This window comes from Eurytemora carolleeae, unplaced genomic scaffold (assembly GCF_000591075.1).
Source record: "Eurytemora carolleeae unplaced genomic scaffold, Eaff_2.0 scaffold53, whole genome shotgun sequence".
NCBI classification, from domain to species: domain Eukaryota; kingdom Metazoa; phylum Arthropoda; class Copepoda; order Calanoida; family Temoridae; genus Eurytemora; species Eurytemora carolleeae.
In genome coordinates, this window is record NW_019396380.1 from 423,240 (window position 1) to 441,648 (window position 18,409).

At 30.8% G+C, this 18,409-nt stretch overlaps 2 protein-coding genes across 4 annotated transcripts; both read left to right on the forward strand.

Moving 5' to 3' along the window:
• The first annotated feature begins 1,004 nt into the window (after positions 1-1,004).
• On the forward strand, positions 1,005-7,080 carry LOC111702079 (GATA zinc finger domain-containing protein 14). 3 transcript variants are annotated; one of them, XM_023473641.1, is made up of 4 exons: positions 1,005-1,095; positions 1,477-1,571; positions 4,207-4,278; positions 6,342-7,080. In XM_023473641.1, the coding sequence occupies exons 2-4, from the start codon at positions 1,491-1,493 to the stop codon at positions 7,017-7,019; spliced, it is 831 nt and encodes a 276-aa protein (XP_023329409.1). In that variant the 5' UTR covers positions 1,005-1,095; positions 1,477-1,490; the 3' UTR covers positions 7,020-7,080. The 3 variants fall into 3 exon arrangements, with proteins under 3 accessions (XP_023329409.1, XP_023329411.1, XP_023329410.1); XM_023473643.1 differs by having other exon boundaries at positions 1,483-1,571; XM_023473642.1 differs by having other exon boundaries at positions 1,491-1,571.
• Positions 7,081-11,425: 4,345 nt separating this feature from the next.
• Positions 11,426-17,992, forward strand: LOC111702063 (translation initiation factor IF-2). The gene is made up of 3 exons (XM_023473622.1): positions 11,426-11,505; positions 13,090-13,170; positions 17,580-17,992. The coding sequence occupies exons 2-3, from the start codon at positions 13,090-13,092 to the stop codon at positions 17,946-17,948; spliced, it is 450 nt and encodes a 149-aa protein (XP_023329390.1). The 5' UTR covers positions 11,426-11,505; the 3' UTR covers positions 17,949-17,992.
• The last annotated feature ends 417 nt before the right edge of the window (positions 17,993-18,409 follow it).

Here is an 18,409-nt window from a genome sequence, read left to right on the forward strand (position 1 = left end):
CGCACATGCATACCTCCTAATTCTTTAAGTTTAAATTTTAAATATTTGCTGAAATAAATTTTTCAACATTTAGACATTTTTTGCTTTAGATCTCAAAAATCTTCAAAAAATATTTTCTTTATCTAATGAAGGAATGAATTTTTTGACCGAACTTTTGAGAAACTATTGCTTTTCACTGAATGAACAATTATTTTCGGACAAGCTTAAAAAACATGGGTTTTTTTCACAAAACGAATGATTTATTTGAACAACGGCTCATTTAGAAAACAAACAAAATAGATGGAAAATGAAAGAAAATTTCTAAAACAAATTAATGGGGTTTTTGTTAAAACGAACTATAAATTTAAAAAAACAACCGTGGCCACTTCTTCTTGACGCGCCATTTTAGCCTAGTTAAGAATAAAACTTAAAGTTTATTGTGGTAAATGAAAAATAGTCTTGTAATGAGGGCTGGGCAGAGTTCCGTTAACGAAACGCAGGTTTTCAAAAATTAACGGAAGAGTGGCAAAAACCGTCAATTTTTAATCGTTAACAAAACGGATTAGCTGTTTTTGAAAACAAATATGAAACAAATAGGTTGAAAAAAATTTCGTTATTTTTTCTGCTTTAATTGCATACTATACCATTAATGTAAATTTTAATATTTTAATTAAAAAAAAAAACGTAAACAGCGGAATATCTTCCGTTAACGGTAAAATTTAGATCGTAAACTAATGGTAACTTAAAGATAAAAACAGAAAATACCATTAAGGAAACAACTGTTCCGTTCTTACCTTTAAAACTAATGGCTACCTGAATTTTTTTTAACGGTTGAAACTAACAATTAGCAAAACGGAGAAAAAAATGAACATGTCCAGCCCTAATTGTAGTGTATTGTAAAAATTGAAATTACATCTTCAATCCCTTTCAGGAAATTAGGGAAGATCAATTAAAAAGAGAATCAAATATCAATTTATTTCACATTAAACTTATTTATAATATTTTAATCATCTGCATGAATAAAATATGTAAACAAAAAATCCTTGAAATGTCCAGTTGAAACCCAGATTTTGGATTGAAAACTTTTTACTGTTGCTGAACATTTTCTTTGACGAGGTAAAATGTTAACTGATATAAAAATAATAATTTTAAGATTTTTTCAAATAAATTTTTTTAAAAAACTTCATTATGATTTCCAAAAATTAAAATAATACAAATGCAGTTGTCGTCGTATATATATCAATACAATAAAGACGACTTTATATTTCAATTTTTATCCCTACCAATCTTTTAAATAGTAGAAACACATAAATATGTAAAAAAGAGAAGTTGTCAATTAAAGACTTCTTGTTTACTTGTAAACTTATAATTTGAAAAATGCTCTTCAGGAATCAAAGCATTATTAATAAAAGTCGTCTTCGTTGGTAAAATCGCTGACCACTGTATAAAATAACAATTTTTTAAGAAATATTTCTTAATTCATTAATATATGTTTAGATTTAGATATTTAGATGATTGTAATGAAGGTTCTCATCCCATTTCTTTGTATCATCTCTCTTGGCTCGTCAAAATTTTACCTGATAGAAACCAAGGTCGTCTTACATATGCGCGGCATTTAATCCTGATTGAAAGTTACCTTATTTATCTTTAAAATAGTGTTCAAATATTGTCATAAAATAGGACTAAATGCTAATTTACAATGTGAACTTAACACAGCGTAGTTACACGTAGTTTTAAAGATGTTTTGTTCGTTAAAAACTTGCCTGACAGAAACCGAGGTCGTCTTTTATCTACGCGGCATTTAATCTGGAATTTAACTAATCACGCAGGAAGTTTTAATCATATCATGGTTGGGCTATTTTGAATAGTAAANGGAGAGATCCTCAGTTATTTTTATGTTAGTCACTTTCCCGAAATGTATTTTCCCGAGTGGCGACTTTCCGAATGTGCATTTCCGCAAGCTGAATCTCGCTTCCAAAGTCTGTTCTAGCCAAACCTAGCCCTCTCCATTGCAGGCTTGCAACTTGCTGCGCCTCAGAAGGCCCAAACCTAACCTTAAAAATGTACATTTGGGAAGTTGCCACTTGTGAAATTGCACATTTGGGAGTTTGCCATGCTTGGGAAATTGTCAATTGGGAAAATGTCTTTGGGAAAGTATAACAAAACGCCGTTAGTTTTTCCCTTCCAGTTTTAATAGGGAATAAGGATATTAGTATAGATGATTCAATTTTTCACGGCTCACCCATTTCAAACATTTTATAACGTCACTTTATAAGGTGCAACAAGTCGCTGTTAAAATAAAATATAAAATATTCTCTAAAAAGTCTAAGTTTCTTAAGCTTAAAAATTTGATCGATTTCATGTTATGCACGGATCAAAACTTTAAAATAATGGTTGTGCTCAATTTGATGTCTCTAAAAACAAGATTGTTTTTAAATTACTTTTAGACATTTTTTAATACCAAAGAACCTGTAAAATCTTTCCCTGGGATGTTTAGATAGGTGAACATTTCCCTGTATGATAATTGAAGGACTGCAGTATGGTTTTGGTGAATTATATTGGCGTACTAAGCATAGGGGTGTCAGAAATGATTTTTTTGCATATTTTTTGAAAACTTCTATAAAACTTTTAAAGTTTAATTATTGACAAAACTTTTTGTTCTGGATGATTGAAAATATCTATCTAAAACTTTCTTAAACCGGCATATTTTTTCTATATTCATTTAGTTAGCAGTTTGAGTCAAAATAAGTATTAATAAATATTGCTTAATATCGAGTAAATATCCTTAAACATACCGATGTTAACCTTTCAGAAAGTAGGAAAGATTCTGCAAAATAAAGTTGCCAAACCAAACAGAATTTTTATTTTGAACAAAAATATTTAGAACTTATAAGAAGCTTTTCTGGGCGGCACTTTTGTGTAAAACAGTATAAAAGAGATTCTGTTGATGGTTTAAAACTAAACAAAGGATGGTTCATTGGAGGAGGAATGGCAAAAAACACCAATTTGTAATTCCCAAATCTTTTTATGGAAAGTGATGGTAACAGAGTATACAGATTGCTTCAGGGTACAGGGTACTACAATGTACTGCCATCCCTCCATCCATTAAGTGATCAGCTGATTAGTATTAAACTAGCTTTTTTGTCCATGAAAATAGTGCAAAACTATAAAGAAAATATGCTTAGAAGTGCTTCAGACTCTACTTATATATTTTTATTAAAAATAAAAAATTCTGTCTAAAAAGTGTTTATTTCTGTATATCTTTCCAGTTTTCAGCCTTTCTTGTAATCAAAAAAAGCGGAAGTCACTTTGCAGAGAAACCACTAATAAAACTAAACAGTTTTAAAAAACAAAAACTTCTAATTCATATTTGATCAGACAAAGCTTTCAAGGGTACTGTTGTAAATAGGGCATTGTCATCTTTGCACGCCGCATGGAAGGTTACTTATAAATAAGAGCTTATAGTTCTTTTAAAGGGAGTGTTCGCAAAAAATAAAAAGGGGGTACAGGCTTACGGCGAAAAATAAGCGCTTTTGATCGCTACTCATCTATTGTTGCGTCTATAGGGAGAAAATTGTTAAAAACGACTTATACTGAAGAATGTAGCGTCTGTACAAATTCAGAAAGTTGCAATATACGACTCGGATCGTTAAAAATCAATTGAATTTAAACACATTAATCAGATTTTACAACCTATGGTCATCAATTTCGACGCATTCAAATATAGTTGATATTTCATAATATTTCTTATTCGTTTTGTATACAACGCCGAAATAGTTGGCCGGCAGATGTCTCTGCTCTCGATGCTTTGAATGAGTCACAAGTAAAGGTGGCAGAGATACCTAGCGGAAAAAAGTGCATTGTATGTAAAACAAATTACAAATATTATAAAATATTAACTATATATGAATGCATCGAAAAATCATTGATGACTTTGGCTGTAGTATCTGAATAATTTGTTTGAGATTAAATTGATTATTTTATGAAGCAAATTGTATATTGCAACTTGCTGAATTTGTATTGAAGCTACGTTCTTCAGTATAGGTAGTTTTTAACAATTTTCTCCTTGTAGATGCAACAGAGAAGTACGATTTGTAGCGATCAAAAGCGTTTATTTTTCGCCATAAGCTTATACCACCTTTCTTTTTCGTGAACACTCCCTTTAAATGCTATTTAGTTTTTAGCCTTAATTGGTAAACATAAAAATAACATTCAATTTAATACTAGGATTCTCCTGCTTTGTCTCAAAGAAAACCTCCTAGTGAACATAAAGCCACTGAACCAATTTATGCACCTCAGGTATCATAAACTTATAGCCCATCACAAGTACCCAGCGAGATTAAATTAGTCGATAAAACCTGCTGGGTCTACTGAATTCACTAAACACTGGGTTCTCAAGCTGAAGTAAATGTGTAACTGGTATATAGATATTTCAGAGTCCGAAATTTAAAAGAGTATCGTTGAACAAAACTCCAGAGTTTCCTTTTTGGGGTCTTAACATTTTGTAGATTTTGATTTAAGAGATTTGACAAAAATGGAGAATATATAGAAACTAAATAAAATAATATTTCATAAAAAAAATATTGATATCCACAAAACTGCCTAACCCCATTCATGAAACCCGGGTTCTAAAACTGGTTTTCATAACGATACCCGGTCTTAAGTTTGGGGCTCAGAACCCAAAACTTAAGACAGGGTATAGTTATGAAAACCAGTTTTGAAACAAGGGTTTCATAAATGGGGTTAGGCAGTTTTGTGGATATTAATATTTTTGTTATGAAATTTTATTTTATTTAGTTTCTTCATATTTTCCATTTTTTAGAACCTCTTAAATCAAAATCTACACAAGTTATGAGACCCCAAAAAAGGAAACTTGGGAGTTTCGTTCAACAATACTCTTTTAAATTTCGGGCTCAGAGGTGTTCGCATCTTTTTTACTGCAGTGTACTGTCTCTGGGTGGTAATGTAAAAACAAGACGGATGTCGAAGCCTGACATGGGAATGGGATCCATCTTTCACTGAAAAAAATCATTGAAATATTCTGGTCATAGGAAACTATTATGTGAATTATCAAAATTAACAAAATTTAATGCTTTTAACCTCCTCGCAAACTAAACGAACACTGATGCATCTATTCTTGTTTACAAATTTCAAATTTCAATGTGTACGCAGAGTATAGACGACCGCAATTAACTTTCCTTGCATTACACCTTTGCGCTGATGCATCTTTTCTTGTTTACAAATTCCGCCCAGAGAGAACTGGTTTCATTATGTACGCAGAATATACACAACTGCAATTAACTTTCCTTGCATCATAACCTTGGATAAACACAGTATATCTAAACAAACTTACATTGCTGAACTGGTAAGATTAAGGTAGACGAGTAAATCTTTATAGGGATTTGGATTACAGACAGATATAGATTTTGTAGATGACCAAAATTGTTCGTAAACAATGGTATTGTTTAGGTAAAAATGAACGATAGACGACAAACTTGATCGTTCAGATAAATGAAAATACGATCGTTTTGTAAAACAAATAAAAACAAAACCAACGATTTAAAATTATTCAAATAAACTTTAAATAACGATCTACAAAACGAACGATTTTTTTGAACAAATAATTTACTAAATAAACAATTTTACTGAAAACTTTAATACAGGGTGTCCCAATAAATATGGGAATTCAGAGACGAACACTATATCGTCTTTGTTTTGAATTAGCATTGTATTACCTGATTTCAAAAGCCATGGTATTATTATGCCTGCTTGAGTTTATTTTATGAAAACGGTAAATGGCTGTAAAGAATGATGTGTCTATAATGTATCCGCAAGATGAACAGTGAAGACGGACAAGTTTACTGTGTTTGTATACTGCAATTTTCTTGTTTTACTAATTACTCCCTTATGCAGTCAAAACATAAACAAACAAATTGTAAATATAGCAGACGAAACTCTTACAGATTACAGCTTCAGCTACAGGCATCACCATACTAAATCAAAGAATTATTTAAAAAGAAGATATCGAATTCGTCACTAAATTCCAATGTTTATTGGGACACCCTGCACAAGCATAAACTATTCTCAAAACGTCAACATTTTTGTTTCCTCTCCGAAAATCTAATTGGTAAGATTTTTTATCATAAAATTAAAGTTTAACTCTAGATTTTGGTTGTGCTAGGCGGTCCTTAACTCCTGAAGATTTTACCATTTTTCTTTATGGTTTCATTTGACTTAAAAGAAATCTGCGGCAGCACTTATTCAGACAGAAAAATAGCTTGTTTAGAGTATTAAAAAGTTTTTAATAAATGTCTGATGTTAATTTTTTTTAATCAATCAATTTTACTTTGAAAATATTTCAGGTACTGGGCAATACTTTTGGAAATGATTATTCAATTGAAGAAGATGAAAATTCAGACGTTGGTGAAGACGAATTTGTACATAGTGAAACATTGGAATATGTTGACAAGGATGAAATAGATGAAACTGGAGCTGAGGGTGAAACTGGAGCAAATAATAAAACTGGATCAGATGATGACTCTGGAGTAGACGATAAAGATGAAGCAAACGAAAGTACTGGAGCAGATGATAAAACTGGAGCAGATAATAAAACTGGAGCAGATGACGACACTGGACCAGACAATAGAAATGGAGGAAATGATGAACTTTTGGAAGATGAAACAGATTTTAAAAATAATGTTGTTGTTTCTCAAAACTTTGTTGATAACAACAAGGATTTTGATGATGCAAATATGAATACCTATAATGCAAATGATGCATTAAGTTCTATGAATGAACAAGTTTTTCAAAATATCAAACAATCCAACGGAGTAAAAACGGGGTTTGAAAATAACTTTGCTGTTTCGAAAAATTTATTTGATGACATGGAGAGTTTTGGTGATGTAAATATTAATGCTGATATTGCTAATGATGCTTTTAGTACTTTTAATCAACAAGTTTTTCAGAATAATCATCAGAATGAAAATGTGATTCACCAGGTCAAAAATTCCAATGGGTTCAATTGGATAGGACCAATATAGACTATTTAAAGAATAAACACTTGTAAAGTTTATATATTCAAAACAAAACAAGTAAACTAGATTAATACAGTACATTAATATACAGTAAAGAAGAACTGTAAACAAAGAGGGATTTAAACTGTGCTGTAAATTCTCCACAAATAAAAAGATAAAATAAAATTTCAGAGGTCATTAGTTTTAAACTGGGTTCAAGGTTCATTTCTAACACCACACAATTTAAAGTTTTAGGTTTTAAATAAAATTAAATTTTCATTATGTTTCGTTTCTGCAGTTTGCCCAATCCTTTGTTTCACTCCTGGAGTATTGAAAAAGAGTTGAAACAAACCAAGTAAAACCAACCTGGATGAAATTTAATGAATTTGAGCCACGTCGCTGAACTATCTACTGCTTGTTCAAATTTGAACCATCGATTCAAAGTTAAATATTAAGGAATGATTTGACCTTGCTAGAAACATAGAGACATTTACCATGTCATGGTTCTTGAAGGTGATTATTGAATTGTATGTATTTTAGATGAATGGGGTTTTCTGATTTTGTTGTATTTTGATATATATTTATTTTACTCTGGGACAAACAATCTTTTTTTTTATTTTTAGAAGATTGATTGAACACTTTTTCAAGATGTTCTGTTGCGTCTGTTCAATTGTGCGTGTGTTTGGCGTCCCGTGCCATTTCATTCGCCTGTGCTGCCTTGAACAGGTCAACGAGAAGGGAGTGCAGAAGTCCTCAATTTGTAATTACAGCCACCCAAACGTGTTTTGCTGCATGCGAGCTCAAAAATTTGGAATCACCACCACCTGAATTTGTAATCAGGAAAATGTCAAATTTACATTGCTTTTTCCTTAAAATAAAAGTAAAAATATTGTTTATGGCCCTATGGTGTAAAATATTGCTAAAGCTTTAATTATTGGTTATCAGTTTTGAAAATAAATCTATAAATAGGCCGCATGAAGCGCTAGAAATAGTAACGTTTTGAATCTCAAGTTTTGCTTGAAAATTATTTACATTATTTGCGTTCGATTGCTTTTTGTCCCCCACTGGATCCCCCCTCTTGTTCCCCCCGCATCCCATTCCTCCCATGTGTCCTATGTTCCCTATTCCCACCATGTGTCCCCTGCCCTCATATGTCCCCTGTCCCTACTTTGTTCCCTGTCCCCCTGGGTCCCTTAGCTCCCTTTTCCCTATGTCCCTCTGTTTTGGGTAATTTCCAAAAAACCGGAAGTCTTGAGCAAAACGTGATTTTTTACGCAAAACAACTTAAGGTTGATCAAAAAATTTACAAACAAAAAAAACTCCATGACGTTAAAAAAGAATAAAAATTCAGATATAGTAATGTAAAAAAAAATCCAGTTCATAAAACATCAAAACATGTATCAATTTTCTCTTAAATAAATATTAAATTAATGCAGACATGTCTATCAACAATTGTTCATATTGTCTAAACACAATAAATGGTTATCAAAAGTTAAGATCAAAATGAAAGGATAACGGTGCAACACAAAACCCTGGGTATATTCCTTTTAATTAGCCTTGTGTAAAGCAAAAAGACAAATTAAGACAATTCTCTAAAACTTAGTCATAAAAGTGTTAAACAGCCTTGACTTTGAAGTGTCGAAGCGCCTTGACCTTTGGTTTTACCTCGCCAACTCACAAATACTTTAATGTAGGCCTAGACTAATAGATTTTAAAAAATGCTACGGACCTGTTTCTAGCTTGAGTTAAAAAGGAGCAATTCGCAAAATACTGTGAGAGCATACATATCTCGATTTGCAGTGTGCCATCATGCATCAGATTGCAAAGTAGAGTTTTAGACAAGAAATCAGTTCCTTTTTAAGCATTGAAATTATATATAAAAAATGTAATCTCAGAGATAACTATTTATACAGTTTACACTTTTTTTCAACTGTTTAATAAGTATTGTTCAACAAAATTGGCAAAACAAAATAAGGCAAAAGCAGAATAGCGCAATTTTGTGCAAAATGAAAATTTGCGCTTTCTTTCGCAAAAATTGCTCAAAAGTTTTGCAAATGGAGACATTATAGACACATTTTTGCAGTCTTTTACCCTTTTAATTAAATAAACTCTAGCAGACATAATAATATTATGGCTTTTATAATTTGGTATTACAATGCTAATTCATAACAAAGACGATATCGAATTCGTCACTGAACTCCAACCTTGGGATAACCTTTACCTAATTTATGATAAGAAAGTTTAAATGAAAATCAAATTCAAATTCATGCACATTTTTAAAAATGCCATACGTTTTTTGTAGTTTTTTTTTTAAATGCGTATTTTGGTCCCTTTAAATAGGTCATACATTTCTTCCCCGCTTTATTTCCTGGCTGGTGGTAGGTTAGAAACAGCCATAAATTTTCTGTGCAACCTGCTTCCTTGTATCATTAGCCTTCTTAATTTTTCTTAATTTTACATCTAATGTCTGAAAGTTGGTCTAAATATAGATATAGTCCGGCATATGTGAATAAAGGATTGAGGCAGTATGTCTGAGTAAAGATTGGCATCGTTTCTGTGAACTCAGGTTTTAAACAATATATAACAATAACAAAATCATTATTTTACAAGTCAAATCTTAGAATCTCTCCCGAGAATATAAGAAAACATTGAAAAAATGTTTCACAATTTATTTCTGAGAATTTGGCCTTTCCATTTTGTTAAAAATGTAGTGCATGAAAAAAGATCTATCTGTGAGAAATCATAACAATACTTGTGTATTTGATGTTGTTACAAAGCAAATACTTGTACTATAGTATCTTGTTAAATCTCTAATTTAGTAAGATGGGTTTGTCTACAGTGCACCATTGTCGTGTCTTATTCAGATTCTGATAGGACTTTTTAAAGTTAAAACTTGATTCTAAAGTCGTAAACCTATTTCTGGGTTTTCTCGTTATCATTGTAGTTTTTAGATTTTTGGATTCAATATTTCAATATGTACAATATAATATTTCAATATGTACAATATAAGATTTCAATATATACAATATAAATATTTCAATTTTTATACAGTATAAATATTTCAATATGTACAATATAAATATTTCAATATGTACAATATAATATTTCAATTTTTACAATATAAATATTTCAATATGTACAATATAAATATTTCAATATGTACACTATAAATATTTTAATATGTACAATATAAATATTTCAATATATACAATATAAATATTTCAATATGCACAATATAATATTTCAATTTGTACAATATAAATATTTCAATATGTACAATATAAATTTTCAATATGTACAGTATAAATATTTCAATATGTACAATATAAATATTTCAATATGTACAGTATAAATATTTCAATATGCACAGTATAAATATTTCAATATGTACAAAATAATATTTCAATATGTACAATATAAATATTTCAATATGTACAATATAAATATTTCAATATGTTCAAAATAATATTTCAATTTGTACAGTATAAATATTTCAATGTGTGCAATATAAACTTAATATAGCTTTTAGATAGATAATACTTACAATACATGGTCACATTGACAAAATCTTGAAATTTCCTGCATTTTAAGGCTATCAATGGATGGTGAATGTTCTTAAAATTAGATTTTTTGTCAAGATTTGCAGTATTCATGGTCCGAAAAGCTAAAATTTTTGGTCGAGAAAAGGTTATGGTTAGAAGATATTAAAAATGGGTCGGGGGGGGGGNGGGAGGGGTGATGTTATTAAGCCACAAATATGCTTATGAAGTTAAACAATACCTTATGTTTAAAATTGTATAATTTTGATAAAGTTATGATAATTGAATTGGACAATGAAAGATAATTTGTAAAATTATTAGCTATAGAAGATTTATGTACTGTATCATATTTCAATTAAAATATTTGATAAAAGGCAAAAATTGTCATTTCGTCGAACTTGTTTTTTGAAACATGTATAAAACTTTTATGTAATAAATCAAAATAATGAAAGCATCAACATACAGCGCCTGTAAACATATCTTGCACTTTATGTAGAACAAAAATATAAGACTTATATTTTTTAGAAATTCTCAATTGCAAGATTTTAAAAATTATCTTTATTTGAACGGTCAACTTGTAAAGTTGTATTTCATTTCTCCATTTCAATTTTGACCGCCTAGCATTGTAAATAAACTGGATAAAAATCAAAAAGTCTTCCATGAATTTATCCAACTTATGTCCAACAAACAGTCCAACAAACAGTCCAACAAACAGTCCAACAAATGTTTCTTTCCAAATTTTCATTCTATGCCCTTGTTATTGTTTAACTTTTTGACTTATTTTAAACTAAAATCTTAATTTCTCAATTAAGATTATTCAATTAGACACAATATTTTCAATTTTTAATTTAATTATTTAAATTATGATAATATTAAAAATATCATCAATTAATAGCGAAACAATTTTAATTTTAGTATAAATATGATGTTAAGTATATGGAACTGGAAGGAGTATTAGAAGTTAAATACACTTGGTAAGTTATGCCAGGAAAGTTTCTTGTAACTTTTTTACATCTTTCTTTGTTTCCATGTATCCTTGTATCCAAATGTATCCTTGTATCATTGTATCCTTGTATCCAAATGTATCCTTGTTTCTTTGTATCTTTGTAATTTTGTATCTTTGTAATTTTGTATCTTTTGTATCTTTATATCTTTTGTATCTTCATATCTTTTGTATCATTGTATCTTTGTACTTTTGAACCTTTGTATCTTATGTATCTTTGTTTCTTTGTATCTTTTGAATCTTTGCATTATATTACCTTGATGTAAAGATAGTTATTTCAGAGGTGTACGCTTTTTTAGTACTGCAGTGTACTGTCTCTGGGCGGTAAAGTAAACAAAAGACGGATGTCACTGCCTGACATGGGAACCATCTTTCACATAAAAAATCAATGAAATATTCTGGTCATAGGAAACTATTATGTGAATTATCAAAATTATCAAAATTAATGCTTTTTTCCTCCTCGGATACTAAACGAACACTGATGCATCTATTCTTGTTTACAAATTCCGCCCAGAGAGAACTGGTTTCAATATGTACGCAGAGAATACGCAACAGAAATAAACTTTTCTTGCCCTATTACCTTGGGAGCTACGAGGTTACAATGTTGGACTAGTAATTTTTATAGATTTAACCATCTTTCCTCCTTTCTAGTTCACAGTGCCTCATTACGATAGCGGTTTAAAGGGACATATGCGATTCTACTAACAAAGAATAACTTAAAACCCTTTGATAATAGTTTAATTTTCATATTATCAGATTATGCGCTCTATCCCTTTTATAAAAGTTTAATTTTCAGATTATCAGATTATGCGTTCGATCCCTTTAATTATAGTTTAATTTTCAGGTTATCAGATTATGCGTTCTATCCCTTTAATAATAGTTTAATTTTCAGGTTATCAGATTATGCGTTCTATCCCTTTAGTAATGGTTTAATTTTCAGATTATCAGATTATGCGTTCTATCCCTTTAATAATAGTTTAGTTTTCGGATTATGAAATAATGCGTTCTATCCCTTTAATAATAGTTTAATTTTCAGATTATCAGATTATGCGTTCTATCCCTTTAATAATAGTTTAGTTTTCAGATTATCAGATTATGCGTTCTATCCCTTTAATAATAGTTTAATTTTCAGATTATGAGATTATGCTTTCTATCCCTTTAATAATAGTTTAATTTTCATATTATCAGATTATGCGTTCTATCCCTTTAATAATAGTTAAGTTTTCAGATTATGAGATAATGCGTTCTTTCCCTTTTATAAAAGTTTAATTTTCATATTATCAGATTATGTGTTCTATCTCTTTAATAATAGTTTAGTTTTCAGATAATCAGATTATGCTTTCTATCCCTTTAATAGTTTAGTTTTCATATTATCAGTATACGTTCTATCCCTTTAATAATAGTTTAATTTTCAGATGATCAGTATACGTTCTATCCCTTTAATAATAGTTTAGTTTTAAGATTATCAGATTATGCGCTCTATCCCTTTAATAATAGTTTAGTTTTCATATTATCAGTATACGTTCTATCCCTTTAATAATAGTTTAATTTTCAGATGATCAGTATGCGTTCTATGTTTGCTATCCTATGTCTTACTGCTGCAATTTCATCCAAACATTATCTCATCGAGACATTGGTATTTTTTAAATTTTTTTTAATGTTACTTATTTTCTCCTTTTTTTAAAATTTACAAAGGTTTCACCGTGTTATTTTGTAGTGCCCGCCCATGTCCACTATTATCATAGTTTTCAATATTTTTGTTTACCCTTTTATATTCTTGAATTTATTCTTTTTCACGTTTGAAGGGGGGGGGGGCGGTGTTTTTGCCCACCACACCATAGTTCTAAATAAATTTTAAAACTTTCATAACTGGCTACATTTAAAAAGAATAACGTAAGGAGACACACATGTGTTCTTTAGTTATCACTGCATAGGCATTATATTTGAATTCATCTTTAATATTTTAAATAATTTCAGGCATTTATAATCTGAAATATCTTATTATTTTTGAAAAAACATCTGAAAAATAACCCTAGTCTTGCCTTTTTCCAAATGTATTCTGGAATTTTGTTTAAATTTTAATTTATCAAGTAAAATCAGAATTGTCTAACTCTGAACGAAATCATTCATATCCACGTTTATTATTAAAGCACAAAAAGAGCAGACCACATTTTAGAAATGAGAGGACGAAAATTAATATCTAATGAAAAATAAAGGCCTAAACCTATTTCATTGATCAAAGTTGATTTTTAAGTCTTCTTATAAAAATTACGAAATTAAGGAAATATATTATTCAACGGAATTATGTTTCAATTTATTAACGGGGACAGATAAGGTCGCCTTATATCTACAAATCAATAGAACTTAAAGGAAAAGTGACTTCTACACCCCGGTAATATTGTTGAATGAAATAAACCAGTATACTTCTGCTGTAGAAATATTGTATTTTTTTTTGTTTTTCGACGAAAAGCCTACCACAATGCTGTGGTGTCTAAACATATTGATGCGAAAAGCTGTGCCACACTTTTGCTGAGTTTATAAATTAGTGAAGAAAATTTTTCTTTTTTGTAAGTTTTGTATTGATATGGAATGGATACAATACACCCAAGAACAAAATGTTCAATAACAAAACATGGCCAAAACATAACATGGTTATGGTTCTGATATGTACAGATCAAGGGCTACAAAACATAACATGGTTATGGTTCTGATATGTACAAATCAAGGGCTACAAAACATAAAATGGTTATGGTTCTGATATGTAAAATCAAGGGCTACAAAACATAACATGGTTATTGTTCTGATATGTACAAATCAAGAGCTATAAAACATAACATGGTTATGTTTCTGATATGTACAAATCAAGGGCTACAAAACATAACATGGTTATGTTTCTGATATGTACAAATCAAGGGCTACACAACATTACATGGTTATGTTTCTGATATGTAAAAATTACAGGCTACAAAACATAACATGGTTATGTTTCTGATATGTACAAATCAAGGGCTACACAACATTACATGGTTATGTTTCTGATATGTAAAAATTACAGGCTACAAAACATAACATGGTTATGTTTCTGATATGAACAAATCAAGGGCTACAAAACATAACGTGGTTATGGTTCTGATATGTACAAATCAAGGGCTACAAAACAAAACATGGTTATGTTTCTGATATGAACAAATCAAGGGCTACAAAACATAACATGGTTATGGTTCTGATATGTACAAATCGAGGGCTACAAAACATAACATGGTTATGTTTCTGATATGTACAAATAAAGGGCTATAAAAATAACATGGTTATGTTTCTGATATGTACAAATCAAGGGCTACAAAACATAACATGGTTATGTTTTTGATATGTACAAATTAAGGGCTACAAAACATAACATGGTTATGGTTCTGATATGTACAAATCAAGAGCTATAAAACATAACATGGTTATGTTTCTGATATGTACAAATTAAGGGCTACAAAACATAACATGGTTATGTTTCTGATATGTACAAATTAAGGGCTACAAAATATAACATGGTTATGGTTCTGATATGTACAAATCAAGAGCTACAAAACATAACATGGTTATGGTTCTGATATTTACAAATCAAGAGCTACAAAACATAACATGGTTATGGTTCTGATATGTAAAAATCAAGGGCTACAAAACATAACATGGTTAGGTCTGATATGTACATCTTTAGGGCTATAAAACATAACATGGCTATGTTTCTGATATGTACAAATCAAGGGCTATAAAACATAAAAGGGTTATGGTTCTGATATGTACAAATCAAGAGCTATAAAACATAACATGGTTATGGTTCTGATATGTACAAATCAAGGGCTACAAAGCATAACATGGTTATGTCTGATATGTACATCTTTAGGGCTATAAAGCATAACATGGTTATGTTTCTGATATGTACAAATCAAGGGCTACAAAACATAACATGGTTATGTTTCTGATATGTACAAATTAAGGGCTACAAAACAAAACATGGTTATGTTTCTGACATGTACAAATTAAGGGCTACAAAACATAACATGGTTATGCTTCTGATATGTAAAAATTAAGGGCTACAAAACATAACATGGTTATGTTTCTGATTTGTACAAATCAAGAGCTACAAAACATAACATGGTTATGGTTCTGATATGTACAAATCAAGGGCTACAAAACATAACATGGTTATGGTTCTGATTTGTACAAATCAAGAGCTACAAAACATAACATGGTTATGGTTCTGATATGTACAAATCAAGGGCTACAAAACATAACATGGTTATGTCTGATATGTACATCTTTAGGGCTATAAAACATAACATGGTTATGTTTCTGATATGTACAAATCGAGGGCTATAAAACATAAAAGGGTTATGGTTCTGATATGTACAAATCAAGGGCTAGAAAAAAGTAAATTGAGTTAGTTAGGTAAAAACAAAGGCCAAGGCAGTGCGATACTTTAAAGTAGACCCAGTCTTGAACATTGATGCAGCTTTTCATAGCTCTATGTATCTATGTGAGTAAAAATCATTGCTTATTAACTAACTATTGACATACAAAGTATTACAGATTTTGAAAAGTAAGTTCTTGAAATTAAATTCCTGTAAATGCGCAAAACGGTTTTAGAAGATCAAAAATTCAGTAAAATTCTGCGTTTTAAATTACGGTAAGAAGACGAGAACGGCTGAGCAAGTCTCCAAGCAAAGTTTGTAAAGTCTAACAAAACTGTCCGGAGCTGAAAACTTTAGAATGGGAGATCCTTAATCCCGATCTGTTGACTTATCTGGAGATTAAATTCATGAGGAAAACAAGCAATATTTAATCTGGAGATTTAGAAAAAGAGTGGATTAAGCATTAATCCTGATATCCGCCATTCTAAAGTTTTCAGCTCTGATCCTAGTTTGATGAGAAGAATTTTGAAAACAGGATTAAAGATAGCTTTGGATCTGCAACCTACTGGACTGGTAGAATTAAAATATCCTAAATGTAACAAAATGTCCAAAGTTTCAAAATGTAACAAAATGTCCAAAGTCACAAAATGTTACAAAATGTCCAAAGTTTCAAAATGTTCAAAGTTACAAAATGTTACAAAATGTCCAAAATAGCAAAATGTCTAAAGTTACAAAATGTTTAGCGCATTCTCAACAAATTCAATTGCAACTGAAAATTGTCAATTTTCATATTTAAAACCAAGGATATCTCGGTCATGGTATCTATGTCTGAGATATCCTTAGACCTTTGCGAATTGGACGTAGCTCATAAAAATGAAGGCTCTCATGAGGTTATTGTAGCAAGGTTGACAATCCTCTTTGCTGAGTAAACTGTTTTAAATCTACTTACTTAGCTGCAGTCAGATGAGAGTAGAGATGGCAATCGTTTTAGTAAACGAACCAAATTTTTAAAATTGAATTAAATTTCTTTTTTTTAACGATGGTTTGCATTTTTGGATCAGCCAGACCGAACGAAAGAAAAAAATTTCGAACGAATTTTTAAAAACGATAGTTTTTTAACTGAATGAATGGTTTGCATTTTCGGATCAGCAAGATCATTAAGAAAGACTTTTTCGAACGAACTCTTTAAAAGGTTTTTTTTAACTGAATGGATATTTTTTCAAACAAACATACGACTACTTTTTATTGATTTTTAAAATTAAATTTGGAAAAAACGACTGTTTTTACTGAAAGAACAATTTTTGTAACACACTTTATAAAATAAGAGTTCTCTTTAACTAAAGGCATGATTTTACAGAATAATCTATGCCAATGAATGAACAATTTCATATAATGATCTTTCAATTAGAATACAAGCGTAAAAAGATTAAAAATAAACAAAAATTCCAAAAACGAACAAAATCAAAAATTTTTGAACGATTGAAAAAAAGTTTACAATAGGGTGTTAACATACAATAAACGAACGAATTGTAAAATACGAGAGGGTCTGGTCACTTTCATCTGACTGGTGCAACAGTATGTAAGTAAATTTAAAACAGTGATACATAATATTGAATGAAAATCTAGATATTTTGTGATTTAGGATGAAGGAGGATATGGCGGGGAAACTGTAGCTATGGCTGGAGCTGAAGCTGCAGAAGGATATGAAGCACCTGAAGCTTCTGCTGGTGGATATGAAGCACCTGATGCTCCTGCAGCAGACGAGGCTGCAGATGGATATAGTGAGGACGCCACCCCAGCTGCTGCAGCATATGTTCCTGCAGCTCCTTCCGGAGGAGCTCCTTCAGCTGGAGCACCTTCAGCTGGAGCTCCTTCAGCTGGAGCTCCTTCAGCTGGAGCTCCTTCAGCTGGAGCTCCTTCAGCTGGAGCTCCTTCAGCAGGAGCACCTGCAGCTGGAGCTCCTGCTGCTCCAGCAGCACCTGCCGGTAAAGAAGATCCCTATGCCAGTTAAAAAATGAATTATGGTAATTTAGAAATAAATGGATGAGAATTGGAGCTTTGAAACCATTTTATTTAATGTAAAGTGCATTTCCATAGTAATATATTTGATGTTTGTACTATATACTGTGTAAGGCTGGAGGTGCTCCTGTTTTTTAATCTTTTGTTCCTAGTTCTAGAACAAGGACCTTCTGCCAGATCATTCGTTCTTATTCCAGTTGTTCTATCCCTGTTCCGTTCCGTTCCTTTTTTCTGTGTTCTTGATCGAGAACGGTTCCAAGGAACAGATTGGACTAGGTTGAGAGGGAGGAACAGAGAGGGGGAAAGGTTGGGTAAATGGGAGGTAACACGCCCATTAGCCAACCACACCAAACTGACAGAATTTACAATCCTAAAGATGAATTAAAACTCTACAATTTTCACCTATTTCTATTTTTTCTTGATGATTTAGAACACATTCTTAATAGAACGATT